The sequence below is a fragment of the Panthera tigris genome, chromosome D4 (genome assembly GCF_018350195.1).
Source record: "Panthera tigris isolate Pti1 chromosome D4, P.tigris_Pti1_mat1.1, whole genome shotgun sequence".
Classification (NCBI taxonomy): Eukaryota; Metazoa; Chordata; class Mammalia; order Carnivora; family Felidae; genus Panthera; species Panthera tigris.
Genome location: NC_056672.1, coordinates 56,544,199 through 56,566,062, shown reverse-complemented (window position 1 = coordinate 56,566,062; position 21,864 = coordinate 56,544,199). Strand labels below are relative to the sequence as shown.

At 38.8% G+C, this 21,864-nt stretch overlaps 1 protein-coding gene across 3 annotated transcripts in view; it reads right to left on the bottom strand.

Moving 5' to 3' along the window:
• UNC13B (unc-13 homolog B) overlaps positions 1 to 21,864 on the bottom strand; it is a 240,119-nt gene that overhangs the window by 167,164 nt on the left and 51,091 nt on the right. For all 3 annotated transcript variants that reach the window (XM_042965021.1, XM_042965020.1, XM_007076519.3), the window contains exons 2-3: positions 10,332 to 10,361; positions 6,644 to 6,743 (exon numbers count right to left, since the gene is read on the bottom strand). In XM_042965021.1, coding sequence (XP_042820955.1) covers positions 6,644 to 6,743; positions 10,332 to 10,361 — 130 coding nt within the window. The remainder of the gene's footprint in view (positions 1 to 6,643; positions 6,744 to 10,331; positions 10,362 to 21,864) is intronic.

Genomic DNA, 21,864 nt, shown 5'->3' with positions numbered 1-21,864 from the left:
GCAAGTAGAAAAAGATCGAGATCATACCATGCATATTTTCAGACCACAATGCTATGAAACTCGAAATCAACTACAAGAAAAAATTTTGGAAAGGTAACAAATACTTGGATACTGAAGAACATCCTACTAAAGAATGAATGGGCTAACCAAGAAGTTAAAGAAGAAATTAAGAAGTATATGGTAAAAACAGGGAAGGGGACAAAACAAAAGAAACTCTTAAATATGGAGAACAAACTGAGGGTTACTGGAGGGGTTATGGGAGGGGGGATGGGCTAAATGGGTAAGAGGCACTAAGGTATCCACTCCTGAAATCATTGCTGCACTATATGCTACCTAATTTCAATGTAAATTTAAAAAAAAAATCTAAAAATAATAAATAAAAATTAAAATTAAAAAAATAAATAAATAAAATAGTAAGTATATGGAAGCCAATGAAAATGATAACACCACAATCCAAAACCTCTGGAACACAAGAAAGGCAGTCACAAGAGCAAAGTATATAGCAATCCAGGCCTTCCTAAAGTAGGAAGAGCTCAGATACACAACCTAACCTTACACCTTAAAGAGCTGGAAAAAGAACAGCAAATAAAAGCCAAAACCAGCAGAAGACATTAAATAATATTAGAGCAGAAATTAATGCTACTGAAACCAAAAAAACACAGATCAATGAAACCAGAAGCTGGTTCTTTGAAAGAATTAACAAAACTGATAAACCACTAGCCAGGTTGATCAAAAAGAAAAAGGAGGGGCGCCTGGGTGGCTCAGTCGGTTAAGCAGCCGACATCAACTCAGGTCATAATCTCATGGTCCATGAGTTCGAGCCCCGCCTCAGGCTCTGTGCTGACAGCTCAGAGCCTGGAGCCTGTTTCAGATTCTGTGTCGCCCTCTCTCTGACCCTCCCCTGTTCATGCTCTGTCTCTCCCTGTCTCAAAAATAAATAAAACATTTAAAAAAAAATTTTTTTAATAAAAAAAAAAAAAAGAAAGAGAAAGGAAAGGACCCAAATAAAATCAAGAATGAAAGAGAACACAACGAACACAGCAGAAATAAAAACATTAATAAGAGAATATTATGAGCAATTATACACCAATAAAATGGGCAATCTGGAAGAAATCCAAAAATTCCTAGAAACATATACACTACCAAAACTGAAGCAGATTTGAACAGACCCATAACCAGTAAAGAAATCGACTTAGTAATCAAAAATCTCCCAAAAACCAAGAGTCCAGGGCCAGATGGCTTTCCAAGGGAATCTACCAAACATTTAAGGAAGAGTTAACACCTATTCTCATGAAGTTGTTCCAAAAATAGAAATGGAAGGAAAACTTCCAAACTCATTCTATGAAGCCAGCATTACCTTGATTCCAAAACCAGACAGAGACCCCACCAGAAAGAACTATAGACCAATTTCTCTGATGAACATGGATGCAAAAATCCTCAACAAGATATTAGTCAACTGGATCCAACAATACATTAAAAATATTATTCACCACAACCAAGTGGCATTTATACCTGGGATGCAGGGCTGGTTGAATATCCGCAAAACAATTAACGTGATTCATCACATCAATAAAAGAAAGGAAAAGAACCAAATGATCCTCTCAAAAATGCAGAGAAAGCATTTGACAAAATATGGCATCCTTTCTTGATAAAAACCCTCAAGAAAGTAGGGATAGAAGGAGCATACCTCAAGATCATAAAAGCCATATATGAACGACCCAATGCTAATATCATCCTCAATGGGGAAAAACAGAGAGCTTCCCCCTAAGGTCAGGAACAAGACAGGGATGGCCACTCCCACCACTGTTATTCAACATAGTATTGGAAGTCTTAGCCTCCGCAATCAGACAACACAAAGAAATAAAAGGCATCCAAATTGGCCAGGAGGAAGTCAAATGTTCACTCTTCCCAGATGACGTGATACTTTATATGGAAAACCCTAAAGATTCCACCAAAAAACTGCTAGAACTGATTCATGAATTCAGCAAAGTTGCAGGATATAAAATCAATGCACAGAAATTGGTTGCACTCCTATACACCAACAATGAAGCGACAGAAAGAGAAATCAAGGAATCGATCCCATTTACAGTTGCATCAAAACCCATAAAATACCTAGGAATAAATCTAACCAAAAAGGTGAAAAAATCTATACACTGAAAACTATAGAAAGCTTATGAAAGAAATTGAAGAAGACACAAAAAAATGGAAAAAGATTCCAAGCTCCTGGACAGGAAGAAATAATATTGTTAAAATGTTGATACTACTCAAAGCAATCTACATATTCAATGCAATCCCTATCAAAATAACACCAGCATTCCTCACAGAGCTAGAACAAATAATCCTAAAATTTATATGGAACCAGAAAAGACCCTGAATAGCCAAAGCAATCTGGGAAAAAAAAAAAAAAAAAGCAGGAGGCATCACAATCCCAGACTTCAAGCTGTATTACAAAGCTGTAGTCATCAAGACAGTATGGTACTAGCACGAGAACAGACACTCATATCAATGGAACAGAATAGAGAACCCAGAAATAGACCCACAAATGCATGGCCAACTAATCTTTGACAAAGCAGGAAAGAATATCCAATGGAATAAAGACAATCTCTTCAGCCAAGTGTGCTGGGAAAACTGGACAGCGACATGCAGAAAAATGAACCTGGACCACTTTCTTACACCATACACAAAAATAAACTCAAAATGGATGAAAGACCTCAACATAAGACAGGAAGTCATCAAAATCCTCGAGGAGAAAGCAGGCAAAAAAAAACCTCTTTGACCTCAGCTGCAGCAACTTCTTACTCAACATCTCTCCAGAGGCAAAGGAAACAAAAGCAAAAATGAACTATTGGGACCTCATCAAAATCAAAAGCTTCTGCACAGCAAAGGAAACAATCAGCAAAACTAAAAGGTAACTGACAGAATGGGAAAAGATGTTTGCAAATGACATATCAGATGAAGGGTTAGTATCCAAAATCTATAAAGAACTTATCAAACTCAACACCCAAAAAACAAATAATCCAGTGAAGAAGTGGGCAAAAGACATGAATAGACACTTCTCCAAAGAAGACATCCAGATGGCAAACCAACACATCAAAAAATGCTCGACATCAATCATCATCAGGAAAATACAATTCAAAACCACAACGAGATACCACCTCATACCTGTCAGAAGGGCTAACATTAACAATTCAGGCAACAACAGATGTTGGCGAGGATGTGGAGAAAGAGGATCTCTTTTGCATTGCTGGTGGGAATGCAAACTGGTGCAGCCACTCTGGAAAACAGTATGGAGGTTCCTCAAAAAACTAAAAATAGAACTATCCTACAACCCAGCAATTGCACTACTAGGCATTTATCCAAGGGATACAGGTGTGCTGTTTTAAAGGGACACAGGCACCCCAATGTTTATAGCAGCACTATCAACAATAGCCATAGTATGGAAAGAGCCCAAATGCCCATGGATGGATGAATGGATAAAGAAGATGTGGTGTATATATATACATACACACACACATACAGTGGAGTATTACTCAGCAATCAAATCAAAAAGGATGAAATCTTGCCATTTGCAACTACATGGATGGAACTGGAGGGTATTATGCTAAGCGAAATTATTCAGAGAAAACCAAATATCATATGTCTTCACTCATATGAGGACTTTAAGACACAGAACAGATGAACATAAGGGAAGGAAAGCAAAAATAATATAAAAACAGGGAAGGGGACAAAACATAAGAGACTCTTAAATATGGAGAACAGAGGGTTACTGGAGGGGTTGTGGGAGGGGGGGATGGGCTAAATGGGTAAGAGGCACTAAGGAATTTACTCCCGAAATCATTGTTGCACTATATGCTCACTAATTTGGATATAAATTTTAAAAAATAAAATTAAAAAAAAAAGGCCATATACAAAAGCCCCATAGCTAATATCATCATTAATGGGGAAAAACTGAGAGCCGTTCCCCTATGGTGAGGAACAAGACAAGGATGCCCACTCTCACCATTACTATTCAACACAGTACTGGAAGCCTAAGCCTCAGTAATCAGACAACAAAAAGAAATAAAGAGCATCCAAATCAGCAAGGAAGAAATCAAACTTTCACTATTTGCTGACAACATGATAGTTTATGTAGAAAACTTCAAAGACACCACCAAAAAAAAGGCTAGAACTAATACATGAGTTCAGCAAATTGCAGGATATAAAATCAACTTGGAGAAATCTGCTGCATTTCTGTACACTAATAACAAAGCAGCAGAGAAAGAAATTAAGCAATCGATCACATATACAAGTGCAGCAAAAACAGTAAGATACCCAGCAATAAATTTAACTAAATAGGTAAAAGATCTGTACTCTGAAAACTATAGAAGACTTATTAAAGATATTGAAGAAGATACAAAGAAATGGAAAATATTCCATGCTCATGGATTAGAAAAACAAACACTGTTAAAATATCTATACTACCCAAAGCAATCTACATATTTAATGCAATCCTCATCAAAATACCACCAGCAGGGGCGCCTGGGTGGCTCAGTGGGTTCAGTGTCTGTCTTCAGCTCAGGTCATGATCTCACAGTTTGTGAGTTCGAGACCCACACTGGGTTCTCTGCTGTCAGCACAGAGCCAGCTTCAGATCCTATCCCCTCTCTCTCTGCCCCTCCCCCACTCACTCCCATTCTCTCTCTCTCAAATAAATAAACATTAAAAAAATACCACCATCATTCTTCACAGAGCTAGATCACACAATCCTAAAATTTGTATGGAACCACAAAAGATCCCAGATAGCCAAAGCAATCCTGAAAAAAAGAAACACAAAACTGAAGGCATAATGATTCCAGATTTCAAGCCAAATTACAAAGCTGTTGTCGTCAAGACAGGATGGTACTGGCACAAAAACAGACACATCAATCAATGGAACAGAACAGAAAACCCACAAATGGACCCAGAACTATATGGTCTACTCATCTTTGGCAAAGCAGGAAAGAATATCCAATGGAAAAAAGACAGTCTCTACAACAAATGGTGCTGGAAAAACTGGATGGCAACATGCAAAAATACACAAAAATAAACTCAAAATGGATGAAAGACCTAAATGTGAGACAGGAAACAATCAACATCTAGAGGAGAACACAGCAGCAACCTCTTTGACCTGGGCCAGAGCAACCTCTTATTAGACATGTCACCATAGGTAAGGAAAACAAAAGCAAACATGAACTATTAGGACTTCATCAAGATAAAAAGCTTCCGCACAGCAAAGGAAACAATCAACACAACTAAAAGTCAGCCTACAGAATGGGAAAAGATGTTTGCAAATGACATATTGGATAAAGGGTTACTATCCAAAATTTATAAAGAACTTGTCAAACTCAACACCCAGTTAAGAAATAATCCAGTGAAAAAATGGGCAGAAGATATGAATAGACATTTTTCCAAAGAAGACATTCAGATGGCCAACCAACACATGAAAAGATGCTCAACATCACTTATCATCAGGGAATACAAATCAAAAACACATTGAGATACCACCTCACACCAGTCAGAGTGGCTAAAATTAACAACTCAGACAACAACAGGTGTTGGCAAGGATGTGGAGAAAGGGAAACCCTCTCGCATTGCTGGTGGGAATGCAAACTGGTGCAGTCACTCTGGAAAACAGTACGGAGGTTCCTCAAGAAACTAAAAATGGGAATACCTATGATCCAGCAACTGTACTATTAGGTATTTACCCAAAGGATATAGAAATATAGGTTTGAAGGGGTACATGCCCACCCCAATGCTTATAGCAGCATTATCAACAATAGTCAAACTGTGGAGAGAACCCCAATGTCTACTGAATGATGATGGATAAAGATGATGTAGTGTGTGTGTGCATGTGCCTGCACATGTGAATATGCACTCATGCATCACTCACTGATGATGAGTGATGTTGACCATCTTTTCATGTGTCTGTTTGCCATGTGGATGTCTTCTTTGGAAAAATGTCTACTCATATCTTCTGCCCATTTCTTCACTGGATATATGCATGAGCACGCGTGCGTGCACGCACATACACACAGACACACAGACACACACACACAATGGAATATTACTCAGCCATCAAAAACAATGAAGTCTTTTCATTTGCAATGATGTGGATGGAACTGGAATGTATTTTGCTAAGCAAAATAAGTCAATCAGAGAGAGACAAATACCATATGATTTCAATCATATGTGGAATTTAAAAAAACAAAACAGATGAACATAGGGGAAGCAGAGGAAGAAAAAGAGAGGGAAACAAATTACAAGAGACACTTAGCAATAGAGAACAAACTAAAGGTTGATGGAGGGAGGTGGGTGGAGGCAGGCTGGATGGGTAACTAAGGAGGGCACTTGTTATGGTGAGCATTGAGTACTGTATGTAAGTGATGAATTAGTGAATTCTACTCCTGAAACCACTATTGCACTGTATGTTAACTTAAAAAAAAAAAAAAAAAAAAAGACCCTCTTTGTAAAAAAAATAATAGATTAAAACAAATTAAAAGAAAAACACAACAAATCCAGGAGAGAACAAAACTACAGATATACTTCACCCACCACACACCTCACTTATTCCTGTTTAACTCTGTAGTTTTCGTAAGGCATGCTGCTGCCACTCTGAAGTACTTACAACATAAAATCTTGTTCCCAAGAAGGTTGATCACCACGAACTGCTACAGTTGTGCTCTTCACATTCTGCACTTTCAGGGTCACATAGGTGTTAAATTTATCTTTAAAAAAAAAAAAATGCAAAAAAAAAAAAACAAGATGAAGATGTAATACTTAGTGCTCAGATTTGTTACCCAAGCTCACAAACCCTTTGGAACTGAGTAATCCAAATTAAAGTATTAGAAATTGAAGCAAAAATAAAACTATATACTGTACAATACAGCATCATTCTAAGCCCACAGAACTGCAAAAAATTATAAAACATTAATTCTCTCTTCTCAAAAGTATAAACTGTAATAGTTTTTCAAATTTCAGAAATACATATTTGATCCTGTAGACACACACACATACATAATGAAAATGAAAGCTTTATACAAGTTGGGATACATTAATATATCCTATTCTAATTTATTTAAACGTTTGAAACATTCATCATAACCAACAAAATTGATATTACAGCCCATCTTTAGTTTGAAAAAAAACAAATATAATCGATCTAGTAGAAAAGATATGTAAATTTAGTAAAATGAAGAAGTACCATAAAAGAAAAAGTGGTAAAGGATTGAAGAGGAAGGGTTATCTCTTGCTATTGACAGAACAAGATTTGAGCAAAAAATCCTCCTAAAGGAAATGGATTCCCAGCTTAATTTATTAAGGTTGGCCTAAACCACGACTTACACAAAAAGCAACACTACTGCAGAGTTGGGAAAAGGAGATTCTCTAACCTGAGAATATAAATTGAATACTAGTGCCTAAGACAGCACTAGTCCTGTACCACTCTCCCTGTACCACTTTAGCATAAACCATGGTTAGAGGCACTGAAGAGTTCACTTTTCTATGTAAGAAATTAATCATAACATAAAATGAAAAAAGACAATCATTTTTGGCTCATCAAATTGGCAAACATTGTTTAAAATGATTAACTAATGTAAGGGGTGTGAGAAAATGGGCCCTGCCATGCACTTCTAGCACAAGGTAAATCTTTCTCTTAAGCATCATTAAAAATTATGTAGTTTAAAAAAATTAAAAATAAATAAATAAAAATAAAAATTATGTAGTTTTACAAAAAGCAGAATCAGACCTATAAATACAGAGAACTGATGGTTGCCACAGTGGTGGGTGATGGGCAAAATGGGGAGCAGGAGACAGAGACTTCCAGTTATAGAATGCAAAAGTCACAGGAATAAAATGCACAGCATGAGGAATATAAGCAATGGTATTGTGATAGTGTTATGTAGTAACAGGTGGTAGCTACACTTGTGGTGAACACAGGTATAAACTTGTAGAATCACTATGTTGTACACATAAAACTAACCTAACTTTGTATGTTATGCTATACTTAAAAAATTATTTTAATAATAAAAGTGAGAATACAATGTTCTAAGTTTGTTGTGATAATTAAATAAGAATAAGACATTTATGAAAGTATTTAGGCAATGCTCTGATATATCAACTGCTCAATAAATCATAGCCATTTTATCTTTTTAACATTTATTTATTTTTGAGACAGAGAGAGACAGAGCATGAACAGGGGAGGGGCAGAGAGAGAGGGAGACACAGAATCCGGAACAGGCTCCAGGCTCCGAGCTGTCAGCACAGAGCCCGACGCAGGGCTCGAACTCAGGGACCGTGAGATCATGACCTGAGTCGAAGTCGGCCGCTTAACCGACTGAGCCACCCAGGCGCCCCAAATCATAGCCATTTTAAATATTATGACTAGGGCACCTGGGTGGCTCAGTCGGTTGAGGGTCCAACTCTTGCTATTGGCTCAGGTCATCATCTCACAGTTCATGCAATCAAGCCCCACATTGGGCCCTGCGCTCACAGTTCAGAATCTGCTTAGGATTCCCTCTCTTCCTCTCTCTCCTCTCTCTGCCCCTCCCAACTTGTGCACTCCCTCTTGCATGCCCATGCTCTCCCTCTCTCTCAAAATAAATAAACATTAATTTAAAAAAGTTTAATTATGACTACTATTAAATCCTTATGAAATCATTATAAAATCATATAGTTCTATACTTAGATATGGAAAGTTCACCAGAATTATACTTTATTATGAGGATGCAAGCCCACCCACATAAGAGAATCCCATACATATCCAGTAGCAGTGTCGTGGACCACTGAGCTATGTTTTCTATCATATGATTCTGTATTCTACTCCCCACATCCAATCATAGCTGATCAGAGCAGGTTTAGATGCCACTCAAAAACAGTCAATCCATGAACTGGCAAAAAACTGAAAACAATCCAATTCCCTCTCAAACGATTTTAAATAGGGAAAACAAAGAAATAGTGACAACTGATGGTTGTCGGAGATGCATATATATTCCACTGGAGCAACCATTATGGGCTGTGTGCAAACAAGGTAAGCACAGAAAGACAGGTAGAAGAGAAAGGAAAACAGAACAGATTCTCAGAAAGAAAAGAGATTTAGCTAGTGGAGACTGGAGTAGGCTCAGAGACTCTTTCAGTTCCTGTTGTACCCAAGGTTTGGCTTTTCAGATTCCCATGGGTTCCCAGTCATGAATTTTTTCCCAGTAATCCCCAGTACCTTCCATTTTCCCCAGCAGCAACCAGCATTAAGTCCCTCTAACTTAGCATTCACAATTAAGGAAATGTATATTAAAACATGTAAATACTATTCTCACCTTCTGATGGGCAAAGATTAAAAAGTTCCATATTACTGAATCTTTGTAAGGATTTGGATAAATGCTTATATACTTTTGGTCTGAGTATAATCTCCCCAAAACTTTCATTAAGTGAAATTTGGCAGCAGCTACCAAATTTTTAAAAAATGCATACCTCCAGCCTAGCAATTCTCTGCTTCTGGACTCTAGCATACAGATACATTTGCAAAAGCAGACACTGATATATGCACAAAAACATGTATTGCTTATAATAGCAAAAACTGGAAACAACTAAATATTCATCAATCAGGAAACTCAGGTACAAATTTACAACAAAATTCTAAACAACTTATTTTCATGATGTGTTGTTTGAATAAAAGCAGGTTGCACAAAGTTAATCTATTTATTTAAACATGCATATACACACAAAAAAATCTGAAAAGGTATACACAAACCTCCAAATAATTACTACTGAGAAGTAGAACTGAGTTGGCCAAGAGATATGGGGACTAAGTTTTCACTAAATAGGTATACAGACAGATCTCTTTAAAGTTTTACAACAGCACTGATTTTTGTTCCAGCTTTACTGAGGTATAATTGGCAACTTAAAATTGTATGTATTTAAAGTGTACAACTTGATGATTTGATATACATATACATTGTGAAATAATCATCATAATCAAGCCGATTAATATATTCATCACATCTCACATAATCACAATTTTCAAATGTGTATATGATCAATAACAACTTGAGATCTATCCTCTTAGCAAATTTCAAGTATATAGCACTCGTTAATTATGAACACACTGATATTGTACATTAAATCTCCAGAAATTATTCATCTTGCATAACTGAAACTTTGTACCCCTTGACCAACATCTCTCCATATTGATTGTTAATAATTTAAATTATTTTCTTAGTCTAATCAATGAATTAAATGAAATTAATGATTGTTTAAAAGATTGCTTTTAAATGAGAGAAAGTATGAAAGGAAAAGACATAATAATTAAAGGCTGGCCTTACCTGGTGAACCCTGGAATTTGGCTCTTTTAACTGCAAGAGAAAAAAAGAAGACACCATGAAGACTTTCTGCAAAGTCATTTACTGAACCAATGTTTCTTGAGCACCTACTATATGCCAAAGTTAGAGTCAGAACTAGATTTGTAACTCTAAGTCTAAGAGAAAAGAACCTGGGACTGCTGACCAAAGCTTGAAGGCAGAGAGTTACAAGGACCTTTAAAAGTCATCCAATGTAGGACTGAGGGAAGATGATGGCGTAAGAGGACGCTGGGCTCACCAGGTCCTGCTGATCGCTTAGATTCCACCTACACCTGCCTAAATAACCCAGAAAACCACCAGAAGACTTAGCAGAACGGTTTCTCTGGAGCCAAGCGCAGACGAGAGGCCCACAGAAGAGGGTAGGAAGGGAGGAGAGGCTGTGCACACTACATGGAATGGCGGGAGGGAGCCGGGGCGGAGGGGCAGGCCGCTGGCCAAGCAGAGGCCCCGAGTCTGGCTTGCAAAAGTGGAGGGGCCAGACGGAGTGTGTTCCAACACCAAGCAAGACTTAACATCTGGAAGGTTATAAGTTAACAGCTCTGCTCAGAGAACGGGAGGGCTGGAGGACAACGGGAGAGAGAGTTGTTGAGCACCGGACAACAGAAGGCAGTTTGGTGGGAAACAAAGGCACTCACCAGCGCCATCTCCTTTGCACATCCCCCAGCCAAAATGCCAAAGGGAACCAGTTCCTGCCAGGGAACTTGCTTGCACCGCGCAAACACCCAACGCTGTGCTTCTGCGGATCCACCCCTCTGGCGGGTCTGACTCCCTCCTGGTGCCGCAGGGCCCCTCCCAAAGCAGATCACTGAAGGAAAAGCGAGCTGAGCCTGCCCCTCCCGCCCCTGTGCACCTTGCCGATCCACCCCAGCGAATACGCCAGATCCCCAGCACCACAAGCCTGGCAGTGTGCAAGTAGCCCAGACGAGCCACGCCACCCCACAGTGAATCCCACCCCTAGGAGAGGGGAAGAGAAGGTACACACCAGTCTGACTATGGCCCCAGCGGTGGGCTGGGGGCAGACATCAGGTCTGATTGTGGCCCCGCCCACCAATGCAAATTATTCAAGACAGCACAGGGGAAGTGCCCTGCAGTTCCGCACCACTCCAGGGACTATCCAAAATGACTAAACGGAAGAATTCCCCTCAAAAGAAACTCCAGGAAATAACAACAGCTAATGAACTGATCAAAAAGGATTTAAACAATATAAAAGAAAGTGAATTGAGAATAATAGTCATAAAATTAATCGCTGGGCTTGAAAACAGTATAGAGGACAGCAGAGAATCTATTGCTACAGAGATCAAGGGATTAAGGAACAGTCAGGAGGAGCTAAAAAATGCTATCAATGAACTGCAAAATAAAATGGAGACGACCACGGCTCGGATTGAAGAGGCAGAGGAGAGAATAGGTGAACTAGAAGATACAATTATGGAAAAAGAGGAAGCTGAGAAAAAGATTAAAAAATCCAGGAGTATGAGGGGAAAATTAGAGAACTAAGTGATGCACTAAAGAGAAATAATCTACGCATATTGGTATTTCAGAGGAGGAAGAGAGAAGGAAAGGTGCTGAAGATATACTTGAAGAAATAATAGTTGAGAACTTCCCTGAACTGGGGAAAGAAAAAGGCATTGAAATCCAAGAGGCACAGAGAACTCCCTTCAGACGTAACTTGAATCGATCTTCTGCACGACATATCATAGTGAAACTGGCAAAATACAAGGATAAAGAGAAAATTCTGAAAGCAGCTAGGGATAAACACGCTCCAACATATAAAGGGAGACCTATAAGACTCCTGACCGATCTCTCTACTGAAACGTGGCAGGCCAGAAAGGAATGGCAGGATATCTTCAATGTGATGAACAAAAAAAATAGGCAGCCGAGAATGCTTTATCCAGCAAGTCTGTCATTTAGAATAGAAGGAGAGATAAAGGTTTTCCCAAACAAACAAAAACTGAAGGAATTCGTCACCACGAAACCAGCCCTACAAGAGATCCTAAGGGGGATCCTGTGAGACAAAGTACCAGAGACATCGCTACAAGCATGAAACCTACAGACATCACAATGACTCTAAACCCGTATCTTTCTATAATAACACTGAATGTAAATGGACTAAATGCGCCAACCAAAAGACATAGGGTATCAGAATGGATAAAAAAACAAGACCCATCTATTTGCTGTCTACAAGAGACTCATTTTAGACCTGAGGATACCTTCAGATTGAAAGTGAGGGGATGGAGAACTATTTATCATGCTACTGGAAGTCAAAAGAAAGCTGGAGTAGCCATACTTATATCAGACAAACTAGACTTTAAATTAAAGGCTGTAACAAGAGAGGAAGAAGGGCATTATATAATAATTACAGGGTCTATCCATCAGGAAGAGCTAACAATTATAAATGTCTATGTGCTGAATACGGGAGCCCCCAAATATATAAAACAATTACTCACAAACATAAGCAACGTTATTGGTAAGAATGTGGTAATTGCAGGGGACTTTAACACCCCACTTACAGAAATGGATAGATCATCGGGCGCCTGGGTGGCTCAGTCGGTTAAGTGTCCAACTTCGGCTCAGGTCACGATCTCACAGTCTGTGAGTTTGAGCCCTGCATCGGGATCTGGGCTGATGGCTCAGAGCCTGGAGCCTGCTTCTGATTCTGTGTCTCCCTCTCTCTCTGCCCCTCCCCCATTCATGCTCTGTCTCTCTCTGTCTCAAAAACAAATAAAAACGTTAAAAAAAATTTTTTTTAAATAAAAAATAAAATAAAATAAAGAAAAAGAAAAAGAAATGGATAGATCATCTAGACACACGGTCAATAAAGAAACAAGGGCCCTGAATGATACATTGGATCAGATGGACTTGACAGATATATTTAGAACTCTGCATCCCAAAGCAACAAAATATACTTTCTTCTCGAGTGCACATGGAACATTCTCCAAGATAGATCACATACTGGGTCACAAAACAGCCCTTCATAAGTGTATAAGAATTGAGATCATACCATGCATACTTTCAGACCACAATGCTATGAAGCTTGAAATCAACCACAGGAAAAAGTCTGGAAAACCTCCAAAAGCATGGAGGTTAAAGAACACCCTACTAAAGAATGAGTGGGTCAACCAGGCAATTAGAGAAGAAATTAAAATATATATGGAAACAAACGAAAATGAAAATACAACAATCCTAACGCTTTGGGATGCAGCGAAGGCAGTCCTGAGAGGAAAATACATTGCAATCCAGGCCTATCTCAAGAAACAAGAAAAATCCCAAATACAAAATCTAACAGCACACCTAAAGGAAATAGAACAGTAAAGACACCCCAAACCCAGCAGAAGAAGAGAAATAATAAAGACCAGAGTAGAAATAAACAATATAGAATCTAAAAAAACTGTAGAGCAGATCAATGAAGCCCAGAGTTGGTTTTTTGAAAAAATAAAAAAAATTGATAAGCCTCTAGCCAGGCTTCTCAAAAAGAAAAGGAAGATGACCCAAATAGATAAAATCATGAAAGAAAATGGAAGTATTACAACCAATCCCTCAAAGATACAAACAATTATCAGGGAATACTATGAAAAATTATATGCCAACAAACTGGACAACCCGGAAGAAATGGACAAATTCCTAAACACCCACACTCTTCTAAAACTCAATCAGGAGGAAATAGAAAGCTTGAACAGACCCATAACCAGTGAAGAAATTGAATCAGTTATCAAAAATCTCCCAACAAATAAGAGTCCAGGACCAGATGGCTTCCCAGGGAAGTTCTACCAGACGTTTAAAGCAGAGATAATACCTATTCCAAAAAATAGAAAGGGAAGGAAAACTTCCAGACTCATTTTTTGAAGCCAGTATTACTTTGATTCCTAAACCAGACAGAGACCCAGCAAAAAAAGAGAACTACAGGCCAATATCTCTGATGAATATGGATGCAAAAACTCTCAATAAGCTACTAGCAAATAGAATTCAACAGCATATAAAAAGAATTATTCACCATGATCAAGTGGGATTCATTCCTGGGATGCAGCGCTGGTTCAACATTCACAAATCAATCAACGTGATACATCACATTAATAAAAGAAAAGAACCATATGATCCTGTCAATCAATGCAGAAAAGGCATTTGACAAAATTCAGCAAACTTTTTTAATAAAAACCCTCGAGAAAGTCGGGATAGAAGGAACATACTTAAACATCATAAAGGCCATTTATGAAAAGCCCACATCTAACATCATCCTCAATGGGGAAAAACTGAGATGAGAGCTTTTTCCCTGAGATCAGGAATATGACAGGGATGTCCACTCTCACTTGTTGTTTAACATAGTGTTGGAAGTGCTAGCATCGGCAATCAGACAACAAAAGGATATCAAAGGCATCAAAATTGGCAAAGATGAAGTCAAGCTTTCACTTTTTGCAGATGACATGATATTATACATGGAAAATCCGATAGACTCCACCAAAAGTCTGCTAGACTGATACATGAATTCAGCAAAGTTGCAGGATACAAAATCAATGTACAGAAATCAGCTGCATTCTTATACACTAATAATGAAGCAACAGAAAGACAAATAAACTGATCCCATTCACAATTGCACCAAGAAGCATAAAATACCTAGGAATAAATCTAACCAAAGATGTAAAAGATCTGTATGCTGAAAACTATAGAAAGCTTATGAAGGAAATTGAAGAAGATATAAAGAAATGGAAAAACATTCCATGCTCATGGATTGGAAAAATAAATATTGTCAAAATGTCAATACTACCCAAAGCTATCTACACATTCAATGCAATCCCAATCAAAATTGCACCAGCATTTTTCTCGAAGCTAGAACAAGCAATCCTAAAATTCATATGGAACCACAAAAGGCCCCGATAGCCAAAGTAATTTTGAAGAAGAAAACCAAAGCAGGAGGCATCACAATCCCAGACTTTAGCCTCTACTACAAAGCTGTAATCATCAAGACAGCATGGTATTGGCACAAAAACAGACACATAGACCAATGGAATAGAATAGAAACCCCAGAACTAGACCCACAAACGTATGGCCAACTAATCTTTGACAAAGCAGGAAAGAACATCCAATGGAAAAAAAGAGTCTCTTCAACAAATGGTGCTGGGAGAACTGGACAGCAACATACAGAAGATTGAAACTAGACCACTTTCTCACACCATTCACAAAAATAAACTCAAAATGGATGAAGGACCTGAATGTGAGACAGGAAACCATCAAAACCCTAGAGGAGAAAGCAGGAAAAGACCTCTCTGACCTCAGCCATAGCAATTTCTTACTTGACACATCCCCAAAGGCAAGGGAATTAAAAGCAAAAGTGAATTACTGGGACCTTATGAAGATAAAAAGCTCCTGCATAGCAAAGGAAACAACCAACAAAACTAAAAGGCAACCAATGGAATGGGAAAAGATATTTGCAAATGACATATCGGACAAAGGGCTAGGATCCAAAATCTATAAAGAGCTCACCAAACTCCACACCCAAAAAACAAATAACCCAGTGAAGAAATGGGCAGAAAACATGAATAGACACTTCTCTAAAGAAGACATCCGGATGGCCAACAGGCCCATGAAAAGATGCTCAACGTCGCTCCTCATCAGGGAAATACAAATCAAAACCACACTCAGATACCACCTCACGCCAGTCAGAGTGGCCAAAATGAAGAAATCAGGAGACTATAGATGCTGGAGAGGATGTGGAGAAATGGGAACCCTCTTGCACTGTTGGTGGGAATGCAAATTGGTGCAGCCACTCTGGAAAACAGTGTGGAGGTTCCTCAGAAAATTAAAAATAGACCTACCCTATGACCCAGCAATAGCACTGCTAGGAATTTACCCAAGGGGTACAGGAGTACTGATGCATAGGGACACCTGTACCCCAATGTTTATAGCAGCACTCTCAACAATAGCCAAATTATGGAAAGAGCCTAAATGTTCATCAACTGATGAATGGATAAAGAAATTGTGGTTTATATACACAATGGAGTACTACGTGGCAATAAGAATGAAATATGGCCCTTTGTAGCAACGTGGATGGAACTGGAGAGTGTTATGCTAAGTGAAATAAGCCATACAGAGAAAGACAGATACCATATGGTTTCACTCTTATGTGGATCCTGAGAAACTTAACAGAAACCCATGGGGGAGGGGAAGGGAAAAAAAAAAAAAAGAGGTTAGAGTGGGAGAGAGCCAAAGCATAAGAGACTCTTAAAAACTGAGAACAAACTGAGGGCTGATGGCGGGTGGGAGGGAGGGGAGGGTAGGTGATGGGTATTGAGGAGGGCACCTTTTGGGATGAGCACTGGGTGTTGTATGGAAACCAATTTGACAGTAAATTTCATATATTGAAAAAAAAATAAATAAACTTTCCCACCATCAAAACAAACAAACAAAAAGTCATCCAATCTAATCCCATCCTCAATGCAGAAATCTCTTACAGTCTCTTGACAAAGAGGTAAACTAAATTACTCCTATGGCAGGCAACCAGTTTCATGTGACATATCTAAGGTTTAAGTTATAGAGGTTTCTTATTTAAAGCCCATCACACAAACTCCCTCCATTCCATTCATGCCTAAAGAAGAGCTCAAGAAGCTAGATTTGGACAGGAGACTTTTTTTTTTTTTTAACGTTTATTTATTTTTGAGACAGAGAGAGACAAAGCATGAACGAGGGAGGGTCAGAGAGAGAGGGAGACACAGAATCTGAAGCAGGCTCCAGGCTCTGAGCTGTCAGCACAGAGCCCGATGCAGGGCTCGAACCCACAGACCGTGCGATCATGACCTGAGCTGAAGTCGGACGATTAACCGACTGAACCACTCAGGCACCCCTGGACAAGAGACTTTAAACAAGGGTGAGAAGTAATTTCTTGCTGGGAATAAACAGATAACAAGAGAAGCTCCCATCCAAATGATCACAAAGAGCTGTTTACAAAACATCAGTGCAGAACTGCAAAATAAAGTATCCCACATTAGGATTGCAGCATGCCAACTTCTAGGAAAGGTCAAAGACCACACACATGGAGGAAATCTGCTAAGTTCCAGTAAGCACCAACATTTTTCTATCAATGATGATTAGGACTAAGTACATAGGGATGGGAGGAGAATAAAAGGAAATCTCAAGACAGTGCCTGGAAAGGATACTTGAGGGTACAGATCTGCCACTCTCCTTGTTCTACATTACAACTGAAAGCTTCAACCTTAGCTGACATCCTAGCACTCCTTAATATTTTCCAAGACATGGGTGATCCAGTATCTCTTTACAAGACCCTCTCCATTCTCAGGCAGCACTTAATGCTAAAATCTATTTTTACTGAATCAAAGTGTCTCCCACTGGACTGCCCCTTGTAGTCTACATCAATTCCTCTTCCCAATCATTTTTTTAACAGTTTCATTTAATCTAAGACTTACTGTAAAGCTACAGTAATCAAGATAGTGTAGCACTGGCATAAAAATAGAGATCAATGAAGTAAAATGGAAATATATATGAAATATATGAATAAAACAATATATATTGTCCTTACCTTACACCACATGCAAAACTTAACTTGAAATGAATCAGGAATAGAACTAAATGGAAGAGCTAAAACTATAAAACCTCTAGGAGAAAACAAAATCTTAGCAATCTTGGGATTGTCAAAAATTTCTTGAATACAAAAAGCATTAAGTTTAAAAGCATTAAAAAAAATGGATGGACTAGACTTAAAATTTGAAACGTATTCCTCAAAAGTCACTGTCAAAAAGGCAAGCCACAGATTAGGAGGAAATACTTGCAAAACATGTGTAAGACTAATAAATGACTAAGAAGAAATCTCAAAACACAGTATTAAGAAATCAAGAATCCACATTTAAAATTGTACATGTAGGGGCGCATCTGGGTGGCTCAGTCGGTTAAGCTTCCGCCTTTGGCTCGGGTCACTAATGGTTCGTGAGTTGGGGCCCCAAGTCAAGCTCTGTACTGACAGCTCACAGCCTGGAGCCTGCTTTGGATTCTGTGTCTCTCTCTGCCATTCCCCTGCTTGCATTCTACCTCTCTCAAAAATAAGCAAACATTTAAAAAAAATTTTTTTTAATAAGTAAATAAATAAAATTGTACATGTAGGGGGCACCTGGGTGGCTAAATAGGTTGGGCATCTGATTCTTAGTTTTGGCTTAGGTAGTGATCTCTGGGTTCATGGGATTGTACCCCACACATCAGGTTCTGTGATGACAGTGTGGAGCCTGCTTGGGATTCTCTCTCTCCATTTGCCCCTCCCCTACTTGAGAGCACATGCACACTCTCTCTTTCTCTCTCAAAACATATCAACACTTAAAATTGTACATGTAGTTGGCACAAAAACATATACTCAGATCAATGGAACAGAATAGAGAACCCAGAAATGGACCCACAAACGTATGGCCAACTAATCTTTGACAAAGCAGGAAAGAATATCCAATGGAATAAAGACAGTCTCTTCAGCAAGTGTGCTGGGAAAACTGGACAGCGACATGCAGAAAAATGAACCTGGACCACTTTCTTACACCATACACAAAAATAAACTCAAAATGGATGAAAGACCTCAACGTAAGACGGGAAGTCATCAAAATCCTCGAGGAGAAAGCAGGCAAAAACCTCTTTGACCTCAGCTGCAGCAACTTCTTACTCAACACCTCTCCAGAGGCAAAGGAAACAAAAGCAAAAATGAACTATTGGGACCTCATCAAAATCAAAAGCTTGTGCACAGTGAAGGAAACAATCAGCAAAACTAAAAGGCAACTGACAGAATGGGAAAAGATAATTGCAAATGACATATCAGATGAAGGGTTAGTATCCAAAATCTGTAAAGAACTTATCAAACTCAACACCCAAAAAACAAATAATCCAGTGAAGAACTGGGCAAAAGACATGAACAGACACTTCTCCAAAGAAGACATCCAGATGGCAAACCAACAGATGAAAAAATGCTCAATACCAATCATCATCAGGAAAATACAATTCAAAACCACAGCGAGATACCACCTCACACCCATCAGAAGGGCTAACATAAACAACTCAGACAACAGATGTTGGTGAGGATGTGGAGAAAGAGGATCTCTTTTGCATTGCTGGTGGGAATGCAAACTGGTGCAGCCACTCTGGAAAAAAGTACAGAGGTTCCTCCATACATAAGGGAGGAAAGCAAAGGAGGTTCCTCTGTCAGTAGGAACATGTGACGCTTAATCTTGGGGTCATGAGTTTGAGCCCCGTGAGCAGTACAGAGTTTACTTAAAAAATAAAAAATAGGGGCACCTAAGTGGCTCAGTTAGTTAAGCATCTGACGTTGGCTCAGGTCATGATCTTGCAGTTTGTGAGTTCGAGCCCCGTGTCATGCTCTGTGATGACAGTTCAGAGCCTGAAGCCTGCTTGGGATTCTGTGTCTCCCCCTCTCTCTGCCCCTCCCATGCTAATGCTGTCTCTCAATAATAAATAAATGTTAATAAATAATTAAAAAATAATTTTAAATAGAAAAAAATATATACATATAAAGTATTATTTGAACAACCTAGAACTGTACAAAAGGGGCTGGCTTAGTCTGTAGAGCAAGCAACTGTTGATCTTGGGGTCGTGAGTTTAAGATCCACATTGGGTGTAGAGCCTTCTTAAAAACTAATAAATTAAAACACACACACACACACACACACACACACACACACACACACACACATTTTCATTTACATTAGCACCCAAAAAAAATTAAGTACTTAGGTATAAATCTAACAAAAGAAGTACAAGATCTGTATGAGGGAAACTACCCAACTCTGATCAAAGATATTAAAGCAGAAGTAATTAGAGAAATAATCCATACTCATGGATATAAAGCCTCAATATCATCAAGATGTCAGTTCTTTCCAACTTGACCTACAGATTCAATATAATCCTAATCAAAATCCCAGCAAGTTATCTTGTAGATATGGAAAAACTGATTATGAAGTTTCTATGGAAAGCCAGAAGACCCAGAACAGCCAAATCTATATTGAAGTTCAAGACTGATACTATCCAACTTTCAAGACTTAGTATAAAGCTAATAGTAATCCAGACAGTATGGTTTTAGTGAAAGAATAGACAAACAGATCAATAGAACAGGACAGACACCAGAAATAGACCCACATAAATATAGTCATCTTTTTTTTTTTTTTTCATTTTATTTTTAAGCAACCTCTACACCCAATGTGAGGCTCAAACTTACAAGCTCAAGAATCGCATACTCCACCAACTTACCTAGCCAGGTGCCCAAGTCAACTCATCTTTGACAGAGAAGCAAAGGCAATACAATGGAGCAACAACAGCCTTTTCAACAAATGATGCTGTAACAAATGGACATGTACATCCAAAAAAAAAAAAAAAAAATTCTAGGGGCGCCTGCGAGGCTCAGTTGGTTAAGCTTCCCACTTCAGCTCAGGTCATGGTCTTGCAGTTCATGAGTTCAAGCCTCATGCCAGGCTCTGAGCTGACAGCTCAGAGCCTGGAGCCTGCTTCTGATTCTGTGTCTCCCTTTCTCTCTTTGCCCCTCCCCAACTTGTGCTCTTTCTCTCTCTAAAGTAAACATTAAGGGGCGCCTGGGTGGCTCAGTTGGTTGAGCGTCTGACTTCGGCCCAGGTCATGATCTCGCGGTCTGTGGGTTCGAGCCCAGCATCAGGCTCTGTGCTGACAGCTCGGAGCCCAGAGCCTGTTTCAGATTCTGTGTCTCCCTCTCTCTCAGACCCTCTCCTGTTCATGCTCTGTCTCTCTCTGTCTCAAAAATAAATAAACATTAAAAAAATTTTTTTAAATAAACATTAAAAAAAATTTTTTTTTTAAATCTAGGGACAGACCTTCACAAAAATTAACTCAAAATGGATCACAGATCTGTATGGAAAACTAGAAGATAACATAGGAGACAACCCAGATGACCTTGGATAGGATTATGACTTTTCAGACACAACACAAAGGCACATTTCATGAAAGAAGTAAGTGACAGGCTGGACTTCAGTAAATTAAAAACTGCTCCGTGAAAAACCATGTCAAAACAAAGAAAAGATACGCCACAGACTGGAAAAAAGTATTTGCAAAAGACATATCTCATAAAGGACTATTATCCAAAATACACAAAGAACCACTAAAACTCAACAGTAAGAAATCACAGTACCTGATTTTAAATTGGCAAAAGACCGTGACAAATACTTCACCCAAGAAGATATACAGACAGCAAGTAACCCCATGACAAGACGTTCAACATCATATGTCATTAGTGAATTACAAATTAAAATAATGGTATTAAGAAAGAAACTGCCTAAAACTGAATTAAATGAATGAGGTAGGAAAAAAAAAAAAAAAAAGAATGAGGTAGCTATTTGTCTTTTGGGCTCCCTAGTATCAAAACACTCTTCCTCTTCTGAAGGAATCCTGAGAGAGATGGGAGGCAGGACCTAAGACCCACTACAGAAGCCAAAGGGAGCAGACCTAGATGCAGTAATCACATACTCCCAATTTCAATCTTGAG